At 42.7% G+C, this 22927-nt stretch overlaps 1 protein-coding gene across 1 annotated transcript in view; it reads left to right on the top strand.

Annotated features, from left to right (window-relative positions):
- Window positions 1-5268: 5268 nt before the first annotated feature.
- CHD3 (chromodomain helicase DNA binding protein 3) overlaps window positions 5269-22927 on the top strand; it is an 86700-nt gene continuing 69041 nt past the window's right edge. Inside the window, exon 1 of the mRNA XM_063449702.1 lies at window positions 5269-5794. Within this exon, the coding sequence (XP_063305772.1) occupies window positions 5545-5794 (250 nt within the window). The 5' untranslated portion in view covers window positions 5269-5544. The remainder of the gene's footprint in view (window positions 5795-22927) is intronic.

Genomic DNA, 22927 nt, shown 5'->3' with positions numbered 1-22927 from the left:
TAGTAAACATGGGGGAATTAAAAGGTGTTGCCTTTTAAGCTACTGCATCGAAAATTCCAGTTCTCAACATATTGAGACAATAAAAAAGTAATCAGCGCGCACATTGGATAGACCGATTGACTGACAGATAAATAGATGAATCGCTGAACGCAAATAAAATGTTTCCCACTCAGCCAGATGAACAGTATTTGTTGATGTTTTAAATTAATTTGAATCCAGACAGGCGTTTATATTTGCAGACAGTTAAATCATAATGTGAGGCTGATGTCAGACTGAGCATGACCGCTGCATATTTAGAAATACTGTTCTTCGCCTCACACAAGAAATATATATTTATTTCCTTTAGTATAATAAAAGGAAATCAGAGAAAAAGGTGGGGTGAGCAGCCATCTTGATTTTTTTTTTTTTTGACTGCAAAGACAAAAATATGCAGAAATGCATTGTCTGTTAACGAGTCTCATATTCGTTGAATCCTGATTTCCACATGTGATTAATTTATCTTACTGCTAATAACAGCTCAAAATAAGACTAGGATTTATATTCAGATATTATGCAGATTACAGCATGTGTATTCCTTTAGTCTACTACTTGCTACAAATTATACGAGATCAATGGCGGCAATTCATCTTTGAAGTTGTATACTCACCAATTTCAATGTTTGAGGTTTATTCTGGCTGTATGATAATCTCCCAAACATATTTTACCTACAGTACATATCTCAGCTCGACTGGGTGTACTACTTTCTATTATCTAAAAAGCTCACGCATTGTTACCAGGAAGACAATACAGTAAAGACAATTTAATATAAATAACCTTTCTGCTGATTATTAGGGGTTGTATGACCCACTGTTTTAATTTTATTTACATCTTAGTGCTCTTAAGGGAACCCTTCCACCCAAAACAATCTGTTCTTAGTTAAGAATTGCCAGGGCTTCCGTACCAATGGCGTCTATCACGCACTCTCCTGATCCTCCAAGGCGAGACCCGGCACACAGTCAGCGACGTCATGGAAGCAAAGGCTTTACTGCCCACCCTGGGACTCCCGATGGACTCAATGCCCCCAAACAGCCTTCAGAGAACCGATTCCAAGAAGCACCGCTGGGACCTGGCGAAAGTGACCACATTCGTGCCACGGCAACCGCCGACCGACAGCGGCGCGGTCCGCAACGGCAGCCTCCCGAACGTTTGATTGGGACTTATGTTGGCTACCCACAGTAGTTATAGCAACATAAGAGCTCTGGACCACAGTTATATTTGTTTTACCTGTTTTTTACTTATACTGAGCGACCCTCTGACGACGACACGATAATACCCCCCACAGTAGCATAAACAATAGCCTACCGACTGTACAACACAAGCAGCCCTCTCACCAGACGCTGCACCTATAGCCCCGGCACTAGTTTACACGATATGGACACACATATATACCGCACACCTGACGAGTGGACACTGCGACTCTGACACTATAAGCATCTGCAGAAAGGTGTTAGCAGCGAGGATATACCAGACCATACTATATAGGTATACATGTTTAAGCTGAAAACAAACTTGCTCCGACGTGACACACATACCTCCTAAGACTACAGGCCACCAAACGTTCACACATATGAATATAAAAATGTGCAGAATTATTAAATGCCACGTTGTCAATTTTTATAAATGTTTAACCCTGGAATGCTGTTGTGGCACCATGGGCCATTCTGTTATAACATGCACGACAAAAATAAAGAATATAAAAAAGAATTGCCAGGGCACCATTTTACCATCATGGTTAACCCATTTTCGAACAGTTTAACCCCAAAGTTGATATCCTGGTGCAAAACAGATCTGCATCATATGTTTCTCCAACTGCATTCCACCCCAGAAAGGTTTTATTTGGTTGGTGGCTGGTGAAAGATTAGGTGTGCCAGCTGGTTCTCTCAGCCTAACATTGACTGCCCATTATGAATAATACCACATACTATTACACACAATGTGTGGCCTGGGATAGGCTTTGAGTGTTAGTTAACACTTTTAGCCTATCACCGGCTCAGAAAGCAAGCCTTCTGCACCCTTCGAAAATGGTTTATCCCCTGAAAATAAGATGGCTCCAAAGCCCTCCTTATTGGGTATAGATATGAATTACAATTTTGCAGCATTCTACATCTTAACCCTGCAACCTTGCCCCTTCATTCCCATTGTATTATATTTCCTTCCTGCTGGTTACTGACCACATGTACAACATCCTCTCTGGGTGTCCCTCCTAACTTTCTGTGTCCAGTATTCCAGTTGTACATGTCATCAGTGAGCACCACAAAAGATTCTACTATTATATATAGAAAGTTGATTACTGAACCACATGTGAGAGAAACCCCACCTCTGAGCAGAACCGAGAGTTTGCACCGGGAGCTTTAAATCTACCTTTGAGTCCCTCACTCCATTTTAATATCTTTATTGCTGGGTTAAAAATGTCCAACACTTCAAGCACCATAAACCAGAACGAGAGGCTTCAGATTCTTCAAGTTACTTCCTGGAATTGGCAAACCTCAAGGCGATGATGTCTAGTGATTTGCAATATAATTTTGGAATGGTTAATTTGCATATTTTTATTGCATTAAAAAAGGATGTGTCAGCTTCAGCCTGCCTGGTGTATGCCTTTAAGACATTTTAAACTGCTGTGATCTAAGACCATATCATCTGTTCAGAGGACATGGCATGAATGAACAAGAAGGTACAAGAAACCGATCATACAGGATCATTCCCAACAGGAATCAATGAAGAGCACTTGTGTGTGTGATATCACACAGGTGTGTATGCAAGGTGCATAACAATGCATGCTTGATCGAAATAGAAAACACTTTCATATAGTGGCAAGTGATTCTGTGGACCTGACTGGAAATTATTCCAGCTTTACTGTGGAGTTAACATGGAGTTTTGCATGTATAACAAATTCCCTCAAATTGATATGTCTGCATGCAAAACTAGCATTGAAGAGGGGAACGAAAGATATACTTACCTGTTCCTCTTACTCCTCTTTGCTGCTATCTTCCTTTTCTGGGTCTTCAGCTTTTGGTGGCTTCCTCTACACAAAACTACAAAAAAAGGGAGGGAGGTTTGAGGAAGAACCCAAGACCTCCCATAGATAGTCAAGTCTGCTCAATGAGATTCCAGAGGGAAATGGCAGGATGCAGTGGCAAAAGATCTATCTAAAACCATAATTGGACTGTAAATTGGAGAAATTGTCTCAAACATTTCTTGTTTGTCTTTAAATGTTAATGAAATTACAATTTTGTTTACAGTTTAATATACATAAAGGGTGACACAATCATCGAGTAACAAGAGAGTTCCCTGGTTCTAAAACAAAAGAAACTTAAAATTTTAGGAGTTGGTATAATGAACTGAAAGATATGGGTACAACCACAGAGTTTTTGTAAGGTGCATTAAGGCTGCGAGAATGAGTTCAGCATGTGGGATTCTCACAGTAAACGCGAGGAGGAAATACCATGGTCTGGAGTTACATTGACAGAATTGTTGACCTTTACCATGTTTGTGGGCTACTCATAGATTTTGTTGACTGAGAGCACCATTCCCATGGTGAGGCATCCTCGTGTTGTAGGGATGCTTTGCATTGCCAGGGACTGGGAACCTGATAAGGACTGTGGTAATGATGGAGTCAAATACAAGGCGATTCTATAGGAAAATCAGTTTCAGTCCGCAAGACACCTGGGACTGGGACAGATGTTAACCTTCAAGCTGCATCATGAGCCTAAACGCTGGGGTTGTTTAAAAGCAAGAACTTAAAAGTCTCAGAATAAGCCAGGCAAAGCCAAATCTATATTTTGATTAATAATCTGTAGAAAGACGTGAAAATTCCTGCCTACTAACGAGAGAGCATGGGCAATTTTCACAGAAATTATTCCAGGAATGGTCAAAAATTGTAGGATCCAGATGTGCAATCTGGAAGAGACATACCTCAAGAAGCTCAGCTGTAACTGCACCCAATAATGTTAAGTATTGAATAGATATGCAACAAACAAGTGACTTTCTTTTTGTTTTATTATATTTTGTGTTACTGTTAAAAATATGTTCAAAAGTGTTAGATAAGTTGCATAAATTAGACGGTCCAAATCACAATAATTTATTGAACCAGGAAATATTATGTATGTGCATGTAGGAATTTATTAACGGAACAATGAATTTTAGTAAAACGAAAAAGGCGAAATGTAAACTAAAATAACCACAGCGTAGTAAAGCGAACTTGCCGCATGAACTCTATTGCCTACATTTTGTAATACCATTTGTCTTTAAATGAATTATAGTTTGGTGTTCAGTGAATAAATGACATTGAAGTCTTTTCAGCAGGGCACACAGTCCCCTGCGAAGTTTCACGTTTTTCCTAACAAAACTTTTCGGGATGCATTTTGACGCATCGAGTCCTAAACCCGCCTACGAGGGGAGATAAAAGGATAGGCCTAGCTATAACAAAGACGAGCCACACGTCAGACTCAAAATAGCTTATAAAAAAAAATCTAAAGAAATATCTACAGTTAAACAAAAATATTATTTGTGTATATATATATATATGTATATACATATATATCTGTCTCAAAAATATTTTTTGTTTAACTGTATACACTGGGAGTGGAAATCTACATTGACACACCTAGGCATGTGTAAATATACACAGATTAAAAATGAAGAGTTTTTGTTTATTTTATTTACATTGTTGCCTAGCCATAACCCCCCCAACATACTATTCTGCATAGTTGACTGGGTCAATTTAATGCCATTTCCTACATATAGGCAATGGGCCCCTCCCACACTATATCCCCACATAGTATGTATATATATATATGTATTTATGAATTGTGCCAGCTGCCCCCAGCCATTTTGTGTTACACCAGAGAGAGAGAGGCTGCTGTGTATAATAGAAATGGTCTTAATAAAAGGGGGAGTAGCTGCTGTGTGATTCAGGTGGGGGAGGGATGAGGAAGGTTTATAAATATCTCACACAGCCTCATTTTATTATTTTTTTTTTAACTTTACATATAATAATTGAAGGGGCGGCCATCTTGGTTCCCTGTCAACTTTCTATTTGATCTGAATAAAAATAAATCCCCTTCCAACAAATCCTTTATTTTTTTCCCTCTATAATATTTAAAAACAAAAACTCTTTTTCCAAAACAGCTTTCCTCTTATTTATATTTTTTTTAAAAAATGTTTTGATTTTTTTTTGTTTTCTCCGATTTGCAATTTAAAAAAAAAGAAAGAAAAGAAAGGGAAGGTTGGTTGTTTTTTTATTTTTTTGGACAAAGAAACGCGGATTTCACCCCCTCCGCCCCAGTGCTGATTTTTTTTTTTTTTTTTAAATCTTAAAGTGATATTTTTAAATTAATATTTTGAGATTTTAGGAAGTAAACATTTGGGATCTCTCTGGAAGAAGTGAATTTTGAGGTCAATTTGCGGCTTTCTGAGGTAAACTCTCGGCTTTTTTTTCCCCCGAAAGGAAAGTTAGTCGATCTCCCCGCGGCCGTTCCCCGGGAGCCGAGCTCGGTAACACGGCCAATGTCCTCCCCGCTGAAGGACGAGGAAGAAGAAGAGGAAGAAGAAGAGATGGCAGTGTCCGAAGAAGGGGACGGCGAAAAGGAGGAGGAAGACGAAGATGAAGAAGAGGAGGAGGAAGACGAAGATGAAGACGACGAGCCGCAGGCGACACAAAGCCGCCATAGCCCCAGCCTCTTTTTCCCGCCAACGGCCTCGAGGGAGCCGGGGAGTGTTGAAACCGACGAGACACCAACGGTCGCCGCTGCCGCAGGTAAACTGGGAGGGGGAGCGGGCGACGAGGGGAGGCTAGAATGTTGGGGCGGCTTCAAGGCCCCCCCAAACGGCCCCTTCACATACTGCATTAACCGTCGGACGGTCTCACTGCAGAAAGGGAGGGGGACGGGGGGACTGAAGCCGTGTGTCCCCCTATTGTTTGACTTGGTGACGGCAGCCCCCCTGTGTCCACCTCACCCCCCTTCTCTGTGGTGTGGTCTGTCCCTTCACCTTTAAAGCGGGTTACACCAGGGAGGAGGTTCCCGCCACTTTTAGTGCTGTGACATTAGAGGTGTCTTTCCTCAAGGTGTTGATGATCTAATGCCTAATTATAAGATTATATTAATGAAATAGAAATTCATATATCGTGTTTCTATTAATCACCTAGGGGTGGTATTCGTTTAATTACGTGCAGACACACGACTGTCCTCCATTTAGAAGGAATCTGCATGCCACCTTACTAATGCATAGTGACCCAGTCAAAGGCATCACTACCTGCAAGTGGATGTTTTACTCTGCTCTGCTCTAATCTGGTTTCACTAAAAGGAGTCAAAACATGCAAAATCAATAATCATGGACAGAGGAAGCGCTGCTCATTCATGAGGTGTTAAATTAATATGTAGATTCAGTAATCATGACCTAATGAACTGGAATATACTGTATATTGTTAACTTGCGTTGCATTATATCAGTACTCTGCCATATTATTATTAGTTTATGGCGTTTACGTAGCACCAACGTATTCCGACGCGCTTTACAATATTATGATAAGCTTGTAACCTGGTTCACTAAAAGGCATCACAACCTGCGCGCTCCATCCACAGTCTTTGCTCTGTTATACAGGGTCACAGAGGAATCACATGTGTATTATAGCAATCTGCTTAGTCATGGGATGCCAAAACTGATGGCTTAATAGAAGGTGTCCCAGTCAGTGTGCAGATAACATTTAGAAAGTGGGACCACACTGAAAGTTACAATGGGGGCCGGTGGAATATGTCATAGGTTTTGAATAAAACCAGAAATAATAATAATTATTATTTATATAACGCCAGCAAATTCCGTAGCGCTGTACAAAGGGATGGCTATTTTACCAAGATAACGCCTTCTGTTGCTATGTTTTTAAATTGATAATATTGATTCCCAGAAGGGCAGCTGTAATGTTCTGCAATATGCTGCGGGGTTGACACATTGTTTCTCCGAAGGATACTTTGGAATTCTGCATTCTGTCAGGCAGGACTTCGCATCTCTCCCAGACAGAATGAGGAATTAACGTGCTCCCATGTGAAATCAAATTAACTAATCATGGCCGCTCCTTCGGGATCCCCACCGCTAGTAGTTAGTTGATTTCACACAGGGAACAATTCCTAGGCCGGCCACTCACAATTTACTCGAAAATTTCTGATTACTGACTGGTCCAGTAAAAGGCATCACTACATGCATGATTTTTTTTATTTACTAAGTCACATGAAGCCACCTGCAGGCGTATGTGTGTGTGTGTTATATTGTTTGTGGAATGTGTTGCATTGATATGTTTTGATTTTTAATAATTGGTTTTATAACGCTTATGAAGATGTTTTTAGCTGGGATATTTATGGAGCACCTAGCTACACAAGTTATAGCAATGATTCTATTTTTTTTTTAAAAAGCTTCCTGTCAAAATGTATTAAATCTGTGTTTTTAGGGGCCACAGCCCGCGGCACTGCACGCTAACTGAGGTTTAATGAGGGTTCTCTCTCTCCGGCTGTGGAAATGCTGATGTACTGTATACTGATGAATATTGATCTGTGAGCCGCCCATGCTTCTTTCTTCTGATTTTACACATCAGATCTATTCAATTCAGCAAGCGCTGTGAATATTTTATAGAGAGGTGTAATGTAATCCCAGGAGCATAGGGAATGTGGGATATAATAGATTTATTATTGAATGGCTCCGACTCCCAACCTAAATCAATCCCTAGGCCCAAAACGTCTGATAGACATTCCTCATTTTAATGTTTCACAGGGGACTGAGAATGGGGCTTTGAGGCCTGTTATGTTCCTAAGAGGCCCTTCTTTTATATAGCGTATTAAATTATAGTTTACACATGGTAAAAAATAATGCTGTGGTATTTGTATATTTTAACCTGTTGTTAAACTACTACTCCCATGTTTCTGAGCCTTCCTGGAGAATTCCCTTCTGATTATATAAGTGTGGCCACTGGTAGAGGATTGTAACTGCAGGGTCTCGTGGGTGTTGGGGGCTGGTTAGGATCCTGCTGAGAGAAGGAGGCTGCTCAGTGCTCTGAATCAGGAGGCTACAGAAGGCTCTGCACGCTGTGAGCGATAGAAAAATTTGGCAGAAAAATGGTTGGGGGTGATAAGACTACGAAAGACTGATAATAAAACTTTTCATTCTGAGGGGACATGAGGCTGGGGGAATTGTCTACTCAATGCTCTAAAAGGAGAATAAGGTTGGTCAAGGTGCTGCATGGACATAAAGCACAATGCTCTGCAGAGTGACGGAAACATCACAAGGCTCTGCGGAGAGGGGTCAGCTACATAGTCCAGGGTCGGGTTATATCCATGTATTGAGGCTCAGGGCACAGATTGGTGCACTGAGCAGCCTCTTAGTTTGCTGTTGTGTTGCTGCTTTTAGACAGTAAGCACACATATTTTGGATGCAGACTAACAGCTACCCTTCCCTGGATTGCCACATGTACCATACTTACTTTCAGAATAATATGGAACAGTAAATAGTTTAAGGTGTAACAGATGGGCGTAGAGAAAACGATGAGAAAAGTTATTACAAACTCTTTGGTCTGTAGCGCCTTCATCTTCTTTACTCCGTTCAGTGCAGCCTAGATTGTTGGAAGTTGTGTTGCTACTCATGTAAACATTGACATTCATCCACAAAGCAAGCCTCAATGGAAGATCTCACAAGGTGGCTGATTTCCGCCATATTCCCAGGATCCTTTTCGTCAATGTATATTAAATTCAGAGTGAATTCATAATGCATCGTGCCAGAAGATCCCTCTTAACGTCAGCCATTACAAATCAACGGTTGTCCCTTTCATGCTATGTTCCTTTGCCTAGAATCTGTATTCCTGGCTATGACAGAGCTCCCATACTCTGACTGAGTACCTCCGCCAAGTCCGTTTTTTATTTGCTTTCAAGCACCCTGGACCACTTCAGCTCTAGTTGCCGAAACTTGAGTGAAATCAGATCAGACTGTTGCTCTCTCCTTCCAGGCAGGCGTCGTCCCCTCTGCCTTTACCTCTTCAGCTCTTTTCCCAGGCAGGCATCAGTACCTCTGCCTGCACTGTGACCAGCTACTGCCTTTACAGAGGCAACAGTGGCTCTCAAGCCTAGCTGTTTTTAACTTGTCCCTGGATCCAGGGATCAATCAGCCAGTCAACAGGTCCGAAGAGTTTGTTACTGGGATCTCTGAATAAACCAACCTGGACACACAGTTGCAAATGGAACTGACACATTCAGATTTATTTTTACTCAAGACTGGCCCATAGGCGCATTACATCAAACTTATGGTGACAAATTAAATGTAATACAAATAACCAAATCATATGGGGAAACATACAGGAACTCAGAAGAACACAATAACATATTTATAAAGGGGTTTGAAAGACAATAACTGTCACGGCGCGCATCGCTAAGGGGAATGCTGCGAATCACTTAGCTGCCTGGTCGCCGCCCGCCGGTCAGATCACTTCCGGGTATGAGCGGACCCGTCCCGGTCTAGCGGCATTCCGACATGGTTATGGGAATGCCGCCTATCACTCACATGGTGGTGGTGGCTCCTCCTCTCACAGTGGCCGGGTCTGTAAACATTAGAGACGCCGGCCGCTGCAGCTCTGAAGACTTTAAGGGTTTTTCTATTTAACCCTTAAAGTGCCAGATCAATTTTATCATGTCAGTGTATCACACACACGCCCATGATCACATGCTTCCCTGTAGCCAATCAGGGGCACCCTAGACTATAAAAGCCTGCTTTGTCCATTTCTCTGTGCCATGTCGTGGTTTCCATTGTGGTTATCCAAGAGCACGTTCCTTGTATTGATTCTTGTGTATTTGACCTCGGCTTCCCTTCCGACTATCCGATCTCTGTATTCATTGAACCTTGGCTTGGCTCCTGACTATTCTGTATTCTCCATTCTTTGACTCGTGGCTTGCTCATCGTTTCCGCTATTTCTACGACTTGTCCTTGTCCTGTCTTGTGTTTTTTCCCCTTTTTATATGTTAAATCCGGCCAGTCTAAGGCCCGGTAATACGTCTTAGGAAGTCTAAGTTCTGCGTGTTGGGCATCTGGTATTCCTGACATTAACCAACAAAATATCTCTGCCTGCAGATATAATATGCCAATCTTCCTGAATATGCAAATTAACAAGTCCTGCTATTCAGGTAGTGCATATAGCTTTTTCAAGATTCACAGCCAAATCCACCCAGTTGGTTGAGAGCCAGTAACAGGTTGAGATTCCAGTAACGGACTCTTTGGCAGGACAGGAGAGCACACAAAAACGTTTAACTCTAAACAATTACATTACACACACGCTGCACCTATAATGGGAACAGGGTGACTTAGAGATAGGAATGATCCAGGGATCTACCCGAGGTGTCCATCTTATGCTCCCAGTGAGGGTGGCTACCGTCACACTATAGTGGTAAATACATCTCGCAATATATACACAATTTGTAGTAGTCAATCTTACAATTTGGTGGCTACTTGTCAGCCACTGAGTATGGTCAATATATTTTGGACGCCAGGGAAACCCCCCAACAATTATTTGCATATGTAGGACTCTCACGACATGCGATATGTCTAGCAATTCCCATATACAGACAAAACTGGCCGTCTCCCAGATTTAGGCTTGCAATGGGTCTGTGTCTGAGGTTTTTATCCATACATTTGGCTCAGTGAATTAAAAGTGTGAACATAAGATTCTCATTCCTCAGGGCAAGTTTCCTTTTAAACAGACACTTTGACAAGAACACTACATTGGGCCAATAGGATCTATTTGCCATCACATTGTGCTTCTACAATTGGCTTAGACAAATACCAGCCCGACCCATGGTCTAAACTTGATAAGAAAGCAAAGTATGTAGATTAATGAAACTGACCAGATATGTTTCTCATCTGTCAGCATCCCCTCACACTCTGGGCTAGGCTTCAATTCTTCTAAGCAAAGGGAATAAGCAAATTGGGTTAGCAAACCAGTCAAACTAGTCACAAACAGTGGGACAGCACAAGGGGACTACAGACATCGTAAGCACTTCAATGAGATGAAGTGGTTATGGTTGCTAGAGCGTTCCTCTAAGTGAAGATGGAAAGGCCATTGAGTCGAAGAGTAGGGGTTCTGTGTCAAGTTCTGCACTATACTTTAGATCCCCTGGGATTATAACAAATCAAGGTTTGCTTCGCTGATCACAGGCTATATTGGCTACATTGAACCTCTATATGAGTGGACGTTGAAGCATTCTCCATTGGATACTCATCCAGATTCAATTTGAGACAGCCGAGCCATGTGTTTACGGTTTAGGAACTGATCTCTCGGTTACACAATCCTCACGTCATGTGCAAATAATCTACTGTTCAGTTCAGCCGACACTTTGCATATGGAGCCTTATTACAGCTTCCAATCAGGAAACATGCTTAATCTCTGTGCATGCGCATTACTCAGAGACAAACCTATATACATTGTTTTAACACTCCAAGTACCTATTTCTAACAGTGTTACACTTCTCAATGTCTTATATAGTTCTTTTTCTATATTCTCGCTTCACCTTTATTGGATCAATTTTATAAACATACATATATGCAGCTATATACTTGCATGCCCTGCTCTGCTGTTTTCTTGTTTTGTTATTAACTAGTTTGTTGACTCTCCTCTGTTTATTTACTTTTTCTGGTTATTCTCAGCCAACCTGCACCTTTCATTTGCAGGCACATCTTCAGCTGTTTGACACCCAACTCACCCCCCCTCCACTTCTTTAACATAAGTTGTTTTCAGTGTTAAACTCTATCAGATCGATCAGTATTGCTTTAGACCTGAGTAAGAGAAGAAAACTCTCGAAAGCTTGTCTTTGAAATATTATGTTAGTCCAATAAAAAAATATATCATTGTATATTGCAATACTCTGGTATTTTGGTACCTTAACAGTCTTACTTTTATATGTTGCCATAAACTCACCAAAAGTTAGAGTAGTGCGGTGTCAGGATCGGGACAGGGATCCAACACGCAGAGTACAAACAGTAGCCAGATACGTATACCGGACCTTAGAATGGCCGGACTAACGTAAGTAGTACAGTATAGAATGGTCAAAGACAAGCCGAGGTCGAGGGTAACAGAAGACAGGTAAGCGAGAGACAAGCCGAATCAAGGGTAACAGAGATAAGCAGAGTAAGGTAAACAAGCCGGGTCAAAACCAAAAGGGATAATAGAATACACAAGCACTGAGTGACTAGAACAAGCTAGAACCACGACAGGGCAATGAGCTAATGAAAGAAGCTCTGTTAAATACCCTGTTCAGAGCAGTAACCACGCCTCCGAGGCGTCCTGATTGGTCCTGCAGCAATTGAGTGACAGGTCGTTCCGGAGGAGTGTCCTGATGACAACTTCCTGCCTAGATGCTGTAAAAGGCAGTCACTCCCTCGCGGCCGGCCTTGCATGACCGGATAGACCGTGGAGAAGGGAGCCATCAGGCCGTCTGGATGGAGGAACAGCTAAGTCTCTACCTCTTTCAGAGGTAGAGACCACAGGTACCCTGACAGTACCCCCCCTCTCAGATACGCCCACCGGGCGGAATACACCAGGGCGAGAAGGGAATCGAGAGTGAAACGCCCTGCGGAGACGGGGAGCATGCACCTCCTCCTGAGGTACCCAACTTCTCTCCTCAGGACCATAACCCTTCCAATCGACCAGATATTGCAGTTTCCCCCGGGAGATTCGAGAATCAACGATGGAATTGACCTCATACTCCTCCTGACCCTCCACCTGAACTGAGCGGGGAGGGGCGATCGTGGAGGAGAACCTGTTACATATTAATGGTTTTAGCAAGGAAACATGAAATGAATTAGGAATGCGTAAGGCATTAGGCAACGCTAAACGATACGCAACTGGGTTAATTTGAGACAGTACCCTGTACGGTCCAATATATCGAGGAGCAAATTTCATGGACGGCACTTTTAACCGAATGTTTCTAGTACTTAACCATACTCTATCGCCTGGAACAAACACCGGTGCTGCCCTTCTACGTTTGTCAGCGTGTTTTTTAACCAGCGTAGAATTGTGCAGAAGGATTTGTCGAGTTCGATCCCACAACTTTCTTAAATTGGCAACATGAACATCCACCGACGGTATCCCTTGAGAAGAAGACTCCGAAGGAAGGATGGAAGGATGAAAGCCATAATTCAAGAAAAAAGGGCTAGAATGCGTAGAATCACAAATGAGATTGTTATGTGCAAACTCCGCCCAAGGAATCAAACCGACCCAATCGTCCTGGTGTTCTGAAACGAAACAACGTAAATATTGTTCAACTTTTTGGTTAGTGCGTTCAGCAGCTCCATTGGACTGAGGATGATAGGCAGAGGAGAAATTCAATTTGATTCCTAGTTGGAAGCAGAATGATCTCCAAAAACGGGAAACAAATTGGGAGCCTCTGTCAGAGACAATTTGGGAAGGTATCCCATGCAAACGGAAAATCTCCCTGGCGAATATCTCCGCTAACTCGGGCGAAGATGGGAGTTTAGGTAAGGGAATGAAGTGAGCCATTTTAGTAAATCTGTCTACCACAGTGAGGATGACAGTCTGCTTTTTAGAGATAGGCAAATCAACAATGAAGTCCATTGCCAGGCAGGACCAAGGCTTTTCAGGAACCTCTAAAGGGTGCAGAAATCCGCATGGAAGCGAATGGGGTAGCTTGGTCTTGGTACAAACTTCACATGCCCCGATGAATTCTTTAATATCCTTGCGTAAGTCAGGCCACCAAAAATCTTTAGAGACCAGCGCATATGTTTTGCGGATGCCAGGATGCCCAGCCACCTTGCTGTTATGGAGACAGCGTAGCACCTCCAGTTGGAGAGCGGCAGGAACGAAGTGTCGATCCCCAGGGGTCTGTTTGGGTGCCAAATGCTGAAACTTCATGATCTCAGAAAGCAATGGAGAGTGAATCCTGAGATTCGTGTTCGCGATGATATTCCCCTTAGGAACTATGGAGGACAGAAGTGGTTCAGTTATAGTGGATGGTTCATATTGACGAGACAAAGCATCGGCTTTAGAGTTCTTAGAACCAGGTCTATACGTAAGTACATAATTAAAGTGAGTGAGGAACAAGGCCCAGCGAGCCTGCCTGGCGGACAAGCGCTTAGCCTCCCCAATATAAGACAAGTTCTTATGATCCGTTAGAATAGTAACAGGGTGTAGTGTCCCTTCCAGTAAATGTCTCCACTCCTTTAAAGCCTTAATGACCGCTAACAGTTCCCTCTCCCCGATGTCATATCTGCTCTCAGGCCCAGAAAATTTTTTAGAGAAGAAACCACAAGGGTGTAACGGTTTATCCACCCCTAACCTTTGAGACAGAACAGCCCCAACTCCTGTCTCAGAAGCATGGACCTCGAGCAAGAAAGGCAGAGTCGTATCAGGATGAACTAGAATGGAAGCTGAGGCAAAAAGTTCCTTGAGAGTCTTAAAAGCACCAAGAGCTTCCTCAGACCAGAACTTAGTATCAGCCCCTTGTTTGGTCATATTGGTAATAGGCGCAATGATAGAGGAGTAACCCTTAATGAAGCGCCTATAGTAGTTGGAAAAACCAATAAACCTTTGGATAGCCTTGAGTCCTTTGGGCAAAGGCCAGTCTAAAATAGATTGGAGTTTACCAGGATCCATTTTAAAACCTTCCCCAGAAATCACGTACCCAAGAAAGTCTACCTGAGACTGATCAAAACTGCACTTCTCCAATTTGCAGTATAGACCATGTTGCAGAAGTTTGTGTAACACCTTTCTGACCTGTCTATGGTGAGTCTCAATCTCCTTAGAGTGTATTAGTATGTCGTCCAGGTAAACAATAACACAATCATGCTGAAACTCCCTAAGTACCTCATTAATCAAATCCTGAAATACTGCAGGAGCATTGCATAGTCCAAATGGCATAACAGTGTATTCGTAATGGCCATACCGGGTATTGAATGCCGTCATCCACTCGTGACCTTGCTGGATTCTCACCAAATTGTAAGCCCCTCTGAGATCTAACTTGGTGAAGATTTTGGAGCCCTTAAGACGATCAAATAACTCGGTAATCAGTGGGATAGGATAGGCATTTCTGACAGTTATTTTATTCAAGCCTCGGTAATCGATACAAGGTCTCAGCGTGCCATCCTTCTTCTTAATGAAAAAGAACCCCGCCCCGGCCGGAGAAGAAGACCTCCTGATGAATCCCTTTTCTAAATTCTCCTGAATATACTCTTCTAGAACCGAGTTTTCCTGAACAGACAAAGGATATACATGGCCCCTCGGAGGCATAGTCCCGGGTAGAAGCTTAATTTTACAGTCAAATGACCTGTGTGGCGGCAAAGAATCGGCATTCTTCTTGTCAAACACTGCCCTTAAGTCTAGGTAAAGGTCTGGTATTTGTCTTTCTGTGGACTGAGTAGGATTCTCCTGTATGTTAATATTAGCTAATGGAGAAACCTTGCACAAACACCGATCCTGGCAGCCCTGGCCCCACGAGAGTATCTCCCCTAACTCCCAATCGATAATAGGGTTATGTTCTTTCAACCATGGATACCCCAGAACTATGGGAACGGAAGGAGACGAAATGAGCAGAAGAGATAACTTCTCCACGTGTAGGATACCAACATTTAAGTCAATGGGTATGGTCTCACGAAAGATAACAGGGTCTAGTAGTGGTCTACCATCTATGGCCTCAACGGCCAAGGGTGTCTCCCTTAGCTGGGATGGGAAATTGTTTTTACTAGCAAAGGCTTGGTCGATAAAATTCTCAGCAGCACCGGAATCTATCAAAGCCATAGCCCTTACTACTTCCCTCCCGCAAGTTAAGGAAACTGGTAGCAGAAGCCTGTGATCTTTATAATTAGGAGTAGAGGACAATATAGAAACACCCAAGGCCTGTCCTCTAGAGAGACTTAGGTGCGAGCGTTTCCCGGGCGGTTAGAACAGTTCGAGAGTAAATGACCCTTAGCTCCACAATACATACACAAACCCTCTCTTCTCCTGTACTGTCTTTCCTCCTCAGAGAGGCGGGTATACCCTATCTGCATAGGTTCAGGAAGCAAAGATACCGTGGAGTCAGGACTTGGAAAAGCGGGGGCTAACCTAAAAGAAGGTCTCCAGTTCCTCTCTCGAGTGTTCTGTCTCTCTCTTAAACGTTCATCTATACGAGAGATGAACGAAATTAAATCCTCTAAATTCTCGGGGAGTTCTCTGGTAGCAACCTCATCAAGGATTACTTCAGATAAGCCATTCAAAAATACATCCATATGGGGGGGCGGGGCCTGACCATGGAGCAGAGAGCACGCTTGCCTCCACAGCTCAAGCTGAATGGGACCATATTAAGCGAAAATAATAGGGAAAACTGCGACAAAACGAAAAATAAAGGTCACCTGGTGAAAGGGTACATCGGGGAGCTCACACAGATACCAGTTAAGCGACATTCTACGAGACCCACACCCGACACCCTGGAACGGCCTCCAAGCATGGCACACGCAGCAGAGACGGCTGCCCTCCTGCCGCCAAAGACTGCTGGAAACCCGATCGGGGGCCCTCGTTCCCCCCCCTATGGCCCGGCGGGGGTTATCCCGGGCCAACCCCACTTGAGCCCTTGGACAAGCGGTCCCCAAGTAGAACGTACACGAAGTCTGGAGGACGCCTCTGAGGTACTCAAAATGGCAGGCGCCCCGAGCGCTACAGCCACATGCAATGTCGATAGAGAAACGGAGCTCAGACTCAACCAAATCTTCGGCTCATTTTGGGACAAACTGGAGGCACTTATGAGACCCCCGGAACCGCTCGACAGCACCATGCCAGGTCGGACACGGGAGGCTAAAGAGAGGGGCAGGGAAGTCCTCCCAGACGCCGCTCACAAGATGGGCAAACAACAGAGAGGGGAAGCCCCAAAAGCCACACCACGGAGACACACTGGGGGTACATGCAGCATGGAAGCAACCACCCAAAACATGGTGTCGCCTACTAGCTACCCTCAAAGGCCACATGCCTGCAAACAGTAAAACAACACAGGCCCCGAAGAGGCATAGCTCACCGCACCCGATCGATAACGTCAAAAGAGCATTGGCAGCGGATCCACAGCAGCCCGCAACCGCAGCCAAAGGATAGACCCATGACCGGGACTGTGTCTTACATAACATACGAGACAGACCTCCTCACCGGAGCTACATCCCCCAGCACTCCTGAATCTCCAAGAACTAAACATAGATCACCACATCAGGGAGCCATCGAGACCCCGCAAGGCATTGGCTGACGGCATCAATATCAGGCAGCCACAAGGACTCTGCTGTGTGCGCTCGCAAACCACAACCTCAGGGAACAGAGAATAGTATAGAAGTGGCGCTAAAGGGTCAAATCGGTGGATGGTGCAGCCAAAACCAAGTATATCACCACTAAATATACTTAAAGAAACATGTACAACCAAAAAAGTTTGAGCGCACACACACACCAAACAGGAGTGATTACCTGGGGTATAGCAAATAGGTATCTCCTCCTTAGTACACAATGATAGGGTTTGACAAATGGAAAATCCCTATATAAAAAATATAAATACAGAGAAGGACATAGTGCAACCTGTATAATATATACACTTAAAAGTGAAAATTTGAGATGGAATCACTCACACTTTTTTGAGCCGTTTAGAAGTAGGCTCAGGACTTATACAGCTTTCATGTCACTTAAATGGGACATGCACATTTACTGGAATCCTCAGGCCAGTTCCCCTTAGGTCCCAATGATCATCAAGTTTGGAGTCAGGAGTCAGGAGCCAGAAGCCAGGAGCCAGGAGTATCAGGATAGTAATTTATTTTAACAGATAGTTAAAAGATAAGTAGTAAAAAGCAATATTGCACACACAACGCGTTTCAACCAACTAGATGTGGTCTTCCTCAGGTGCTCTTCCAAGTTACAATAGATATACCACAGTTTATATAGGGGAATCATTACCTGCTTAATTAAACAAATTCACAACATTTGTGTATGTATTTACCCTTATATGGTCCGGACCGGATGTGATCTGCCACCTCCAATATGGCTACACATCCGGTTCGGAAGGGCATATAAACAGATTCAATATACCATATACAAAAAACAATCACTAGAAACAGGCAATACATCCTATCCCCATCACAGTCAGCTACCATGATATGATAAAATCATGTGTGACTGTGAAGATAGGTATATCTAGGGTTCTTTCGATGTTCCGTTTCGTCACTTCCGGTGACGTATCCAAAAATGGAGTCCGCCCGTCGCGTCACTTCCGGTGACGTATATATTAGCCGAGCCCATCAATCTTGCTTCTGGTATCATAATGGGGAGGCGGAAACACTCTCTTCGTTCTCCTAGGAGTATAGGAGTGTCCATTTTTGCTTTGAAGATAAGGTGGCCATCTTAAGAGTGGGCAAACAGTCCTCTTATGAATAATTTCGCACGCAAGGCACATATTGCGTATAAATAAAAGAAAAACACAAAATATACATGTATTAATACCAACATCCGCTATACACATATAAATGCAACCCATTTTATAGCTCTTTAATGCAGATAATAAATGCACTGCATTATTTAGGGGTGCATCAATGTAACAATGTTAAATAAACCATATATAAAAGTTCTTGTACTAGGAAAACTAGAATATAAAAAATAGCTGTCTATTAATAACCTGATTTCAACCAACTAGACCAGAAATTATATAGAATAAAATAATTATAAATAATTAGATAAAACATCCTTAAAAAGGACCATATTAAAAATAGAAAAAATATATAAATGCTATAAAAATTCTTCGTAAATGAGTTCTCAGATACCATCAATTATAGCAGCTTATTGATCTCAAAATCAATGTTGAGACCTTTTGGGGCCAGAGAGCGTAATTCGAAAATCCACTTGGATTCTTTTAAACTAAGGGCTTTCGATATATCTCCACCTCTCCAGTGTCCCACTACTTTTTCAATGGCATAAAAGCTCAGAAACTTAGGGTCCGAGTTATGATGTTGTAAAAAGTGTCTCGATACACTATGGTTCGGAAACCCTTTTAAAATATTTCTTAGATGTTCACTAAGCCTAATTTTAAGTTGGCGGGACGTTTTCCCCACGTATTGGTATCCACAACTACATTGCAAAAGATAGATGACATAAGTAGAGTGACACGTAATTAAAGTTTTGATGTGATATTCTTTTTTAGTCACTGTGGAATGGAATTTCTCTACTTTCTTGTTATTCAATCTTAGGGTGTTGCAGCAGGCTCTGCACGCCCCACAGTAGAAAAAACCTTTTTGTTCTTGTGTCCAGTCACTTAAAAAGTTTCTTGGTACTTCAGTTTTAATAAAGCTGGAAGTTACCATTTGTTTGAGGTTCCTTGCACCCCTGAATATAAATTTTGGCTTTATGCCTACAAATTGTTTAATGTCCTCCTCATGTTGTAAAATGTGCCAGTTTTTGTTAATAATTTTCTTAATGGCACCTTTATTGCTAGAAAAATTAAAAATAAAGGGGATCTGTTTTTGTTCACTTAAGTCCTTTTTATTTTTATATTGTAACAGGGGAGATCTGTCCATGTCCCCGACTTGATCTATTTTTTCCTGTAAGTCGTCACTCTCATACCCTTTTTGTATTAGTTGGTTTTTAAGGGACATAGCCTGACTAGTGTAGTCCTCTTTTTTGGTACAGTTCCTTCGTATCCGAAGGAACTGTCCTTTGGGTATGTTGTCTAGCCAAGGACGATGGTGGCAGCTATCCAATTCGATAAAACTGTTAACATCTACCTTTTTGAAAAAAGTTTTAGTCATTAAAACTTGGTCCTGGATAAAAACATTCAGATCCAAAAAATCAACATTGTTATTGCTCACATTTTGTGTGAGGGAGATTCCCCACTCGTTATCGTTGAGGTAAGTAAAAAATTCTAAAAGGGTCTTTTCCGGCCCCTTCCAAATGATAAAGATATCGTCAATATATCTTTTATAGAGGACCAAGTTTGCGCCAAAGCCATGTCCCCCAAAGACGAAAGTACGTTCCCAAAAGGACATGAATAAATTCGCATAGCTTGGCGCAAACTTGGTCCCCATAGCTGTCCCTTTGATTTGCATAAAGAACTCCTCCTCAAACCAAAAATAGTTGTTCTGAAGGATCATGCGAATTCCCTCCAAAATAAACGACTTTTGGGGGTCTCCATATGCCTCAGTAGCCTCGAGATAAAATTCGACGGCTTTACATCCTATATCATGTTGGATGATTGTATAGAGGCTAGATACATCGCACGTTGCAAGTAGATAGTCCTCTTGCCAACTAAAATTTTTTAGAATGTTCAGCAGACTCATAGAGTCTTGTAGGAATGCTGGAGTCTTTTTAACCAAAGGTTGTAGGTGGTAATCAATATATTGGGATAATGCAGATACCTCAGGGAACCCGACGAACACAGCTCCTGCTTCAAGCCCACAAAAGGAGATGAGTGATTACCTTCCTATGGGGACTGCCATATCCTCCTATAAATACGACCTAGCTTCAGATTATCTCGCTATGTTTCCCTACATATTTCCCTGTAAATGTTATATGTCCTTGTAGTGTGCTCCAGGCTAAGGCGCAACGCAAATTTCATTGCATACTTAATCTTAACGGAACAGCCTTAAGAAACGGGTACTGGCTCAACCGCTTATCTACTAGCTTAAACTGCCTTAGCATATCACACAATCACATAGTGATCCTGCAAATGTTAAACAATACCTAAACCTGTACATATAGAATCGATAATCCTCATTAGCATAGCAGGTCCTATACATATATAATCTCACAAATACACTATTGTCATAGAAGACTAGAAAAGCTAGAGTTTTATATTATAATCTGTTTACATTACATGTCTGCAATGTTAATCTTGTTAATTCTTATACTACTTAAAGTGCACAGCATATTTCATGCCATGTTATACCATGTTAATGAATGGCTGACTGCGGCTATTGTGGCATAATAAGCCAGGATGTTATTTCATGCACAACCAAAAATAAAGAATTATAAAAAAAAAAAAATACATCCATATACGCCTGCTCCACTTGACCTCTGACGCCAGAGACCTGAACTCTAGTGCATAATCCACCAGTGTTCGGTTCTCCTGTTTCAGACGCAACAGTAATCTGGCTGCATTAACCTTTCTACCTGGAGGGTCAAATGTTCTTCTAAAAGCAGCTACAAAGGCGTTATAGTTATAAACTAATGGGTTATCGTTCTCCCATAATGGGTTGGCCCATCTCAGAGCTTTCTCAATAAGTAGGGTGATAATAAATCCTACCTTTGCCCTATCTGTAGGATAAGAGCGAGGTTGCAATTCAAAGTGGATACTAATTTGGTTTAAGAAACCACGACACTTCTCAGGAGCCCCACCATAGCGTACTGGGGGGGGGTAATGCGAGAAGAAGCACCCACTGTGGCTACCTCTAGACCTGAACCGACAGGAGAAACAGGGGTATTACGTATCTCCTCTGGTGGGTTATTGGCACGAGATAATAGAGCCTGTAGCGCAAGCGCCATCTGATCCATTCTGTGATCCATGGCCTCAAACCTAGGATCAGGAGAAGCCAGCTGACTGTTTGTACTTGCAGGATCCATTGGCCCTGTCGTAATGTCAGGATCGGGACAGGGATCCAACACGCAGAGTACAAACAGTAGCCAGATACGTATACCGGACCTTAGAATGGCCGGACTAACGTAAGTAGTACAGTATAGAATGGTCAAAGACAAGCCGAGGTCGAGGGTAACAGAAGACAGGTAAGCGAGAGACAAGCCGAATCAAGGGTAACAGAGATAAGCAGAGTAAGGTAAACAAGCCGGGTCAAAACCAAAAGGGATAATAGAATACACAAGCACTGAGTGACTAGAACAAGCTAGAACCACGACAGGGCAATGAGCTAATGAAAGAAGCTCTGTTAAATACCCTGTTCAGAGCAGTAACCACGCCTCCGAGGCGTCCTGATTGGTCCTGCAGCAATTGAGTGACAGGTCGTTCCGGAGGAGTGTCCTGATGACAACTTCCTGCCTAGATGCTGTAAAAGGCAGTCACTCCCTCGCGGCCGGCCTTGCATGACCGGATAGACCGTGGAGAAGGGAGCCATCAGGCCGTCTGGATGGAGGAACAGCTAAGTCTCTACCTCTTTCAGAGGTAGAGACCACAGGTACCCTGACATGCGGGCAATAACTAACTGGCTCTGCAGATTCCTCGATGCTTCAACAGCATTTAGAGCAGCTACCTGCTGTCAATTAACAATTAAAAGCAGTATTGGGGTCTTGTAAGACATGTACCTAAATAATACTGATCAACAGATTCAAAGCAAAAAGTACGATAAATGGCTTAAGAAAATATCCATAAACCCATCTGTAGAATTCGATGGAGATACCTTGCAAATTTAAAGGGACACTATAGACACCAGAACACTACAGCTTATTGTATTTGTTCTGGTGAGTATAGTCAGTCCTGTAGGCTTTTTGGAGTAAACACTGTCTATCCGAGAAAATGCATGGTTTACATTAAAGACTAGTAATAACTCCACTGGACTTTCCTCAGATGGCTGCTAGAGGTGCTTTCTGTGAAAGTGCTGCACATTGTGACTGACATTCAGTGTCTCCGCCCTCTGCATGCAGACACTGAACTTTCCTCATAGAGATGTACTGATTCCATTAATCTCTATGGGGAGATGCTGATTGGCCAGGGCTGTGTTTGGCTTGTGCTGGTTCTGCCCCTGATCTGCCTCCTTAACAGTCAAAGCCAATCCTTAGGGGAAAGCATTGTGATTGGCTCAGACCACCACTTCTGATGATGTCAGCAGACACAGGCAGGTCAGAGCAGACAGGGGCAGAGCCAGCAGCTGCAGACTTGAATACAAGTAAGATTTTACTATATTTAGGGAGGGCTAAATGG

This window comes from Pelobates fuscus, chromosome 3, assembly GCF_036172605.1.
Source record: "Pelobates fuscus isolate aPelFus1 chromosome 3, aPelFus1.pri, whole genome shotgun sequence".
NCBI classification, from domain to species: Eukaryota; Metazoa; Chordata; class Amphibia; order Anura; family Pelobatidae; genus Pelobates; species Pelobates fuscus.
Note: the sequence above shows the minus strand (reverse complement) of the source record. Positions and strands in the feature narration are given on the sequence as shown.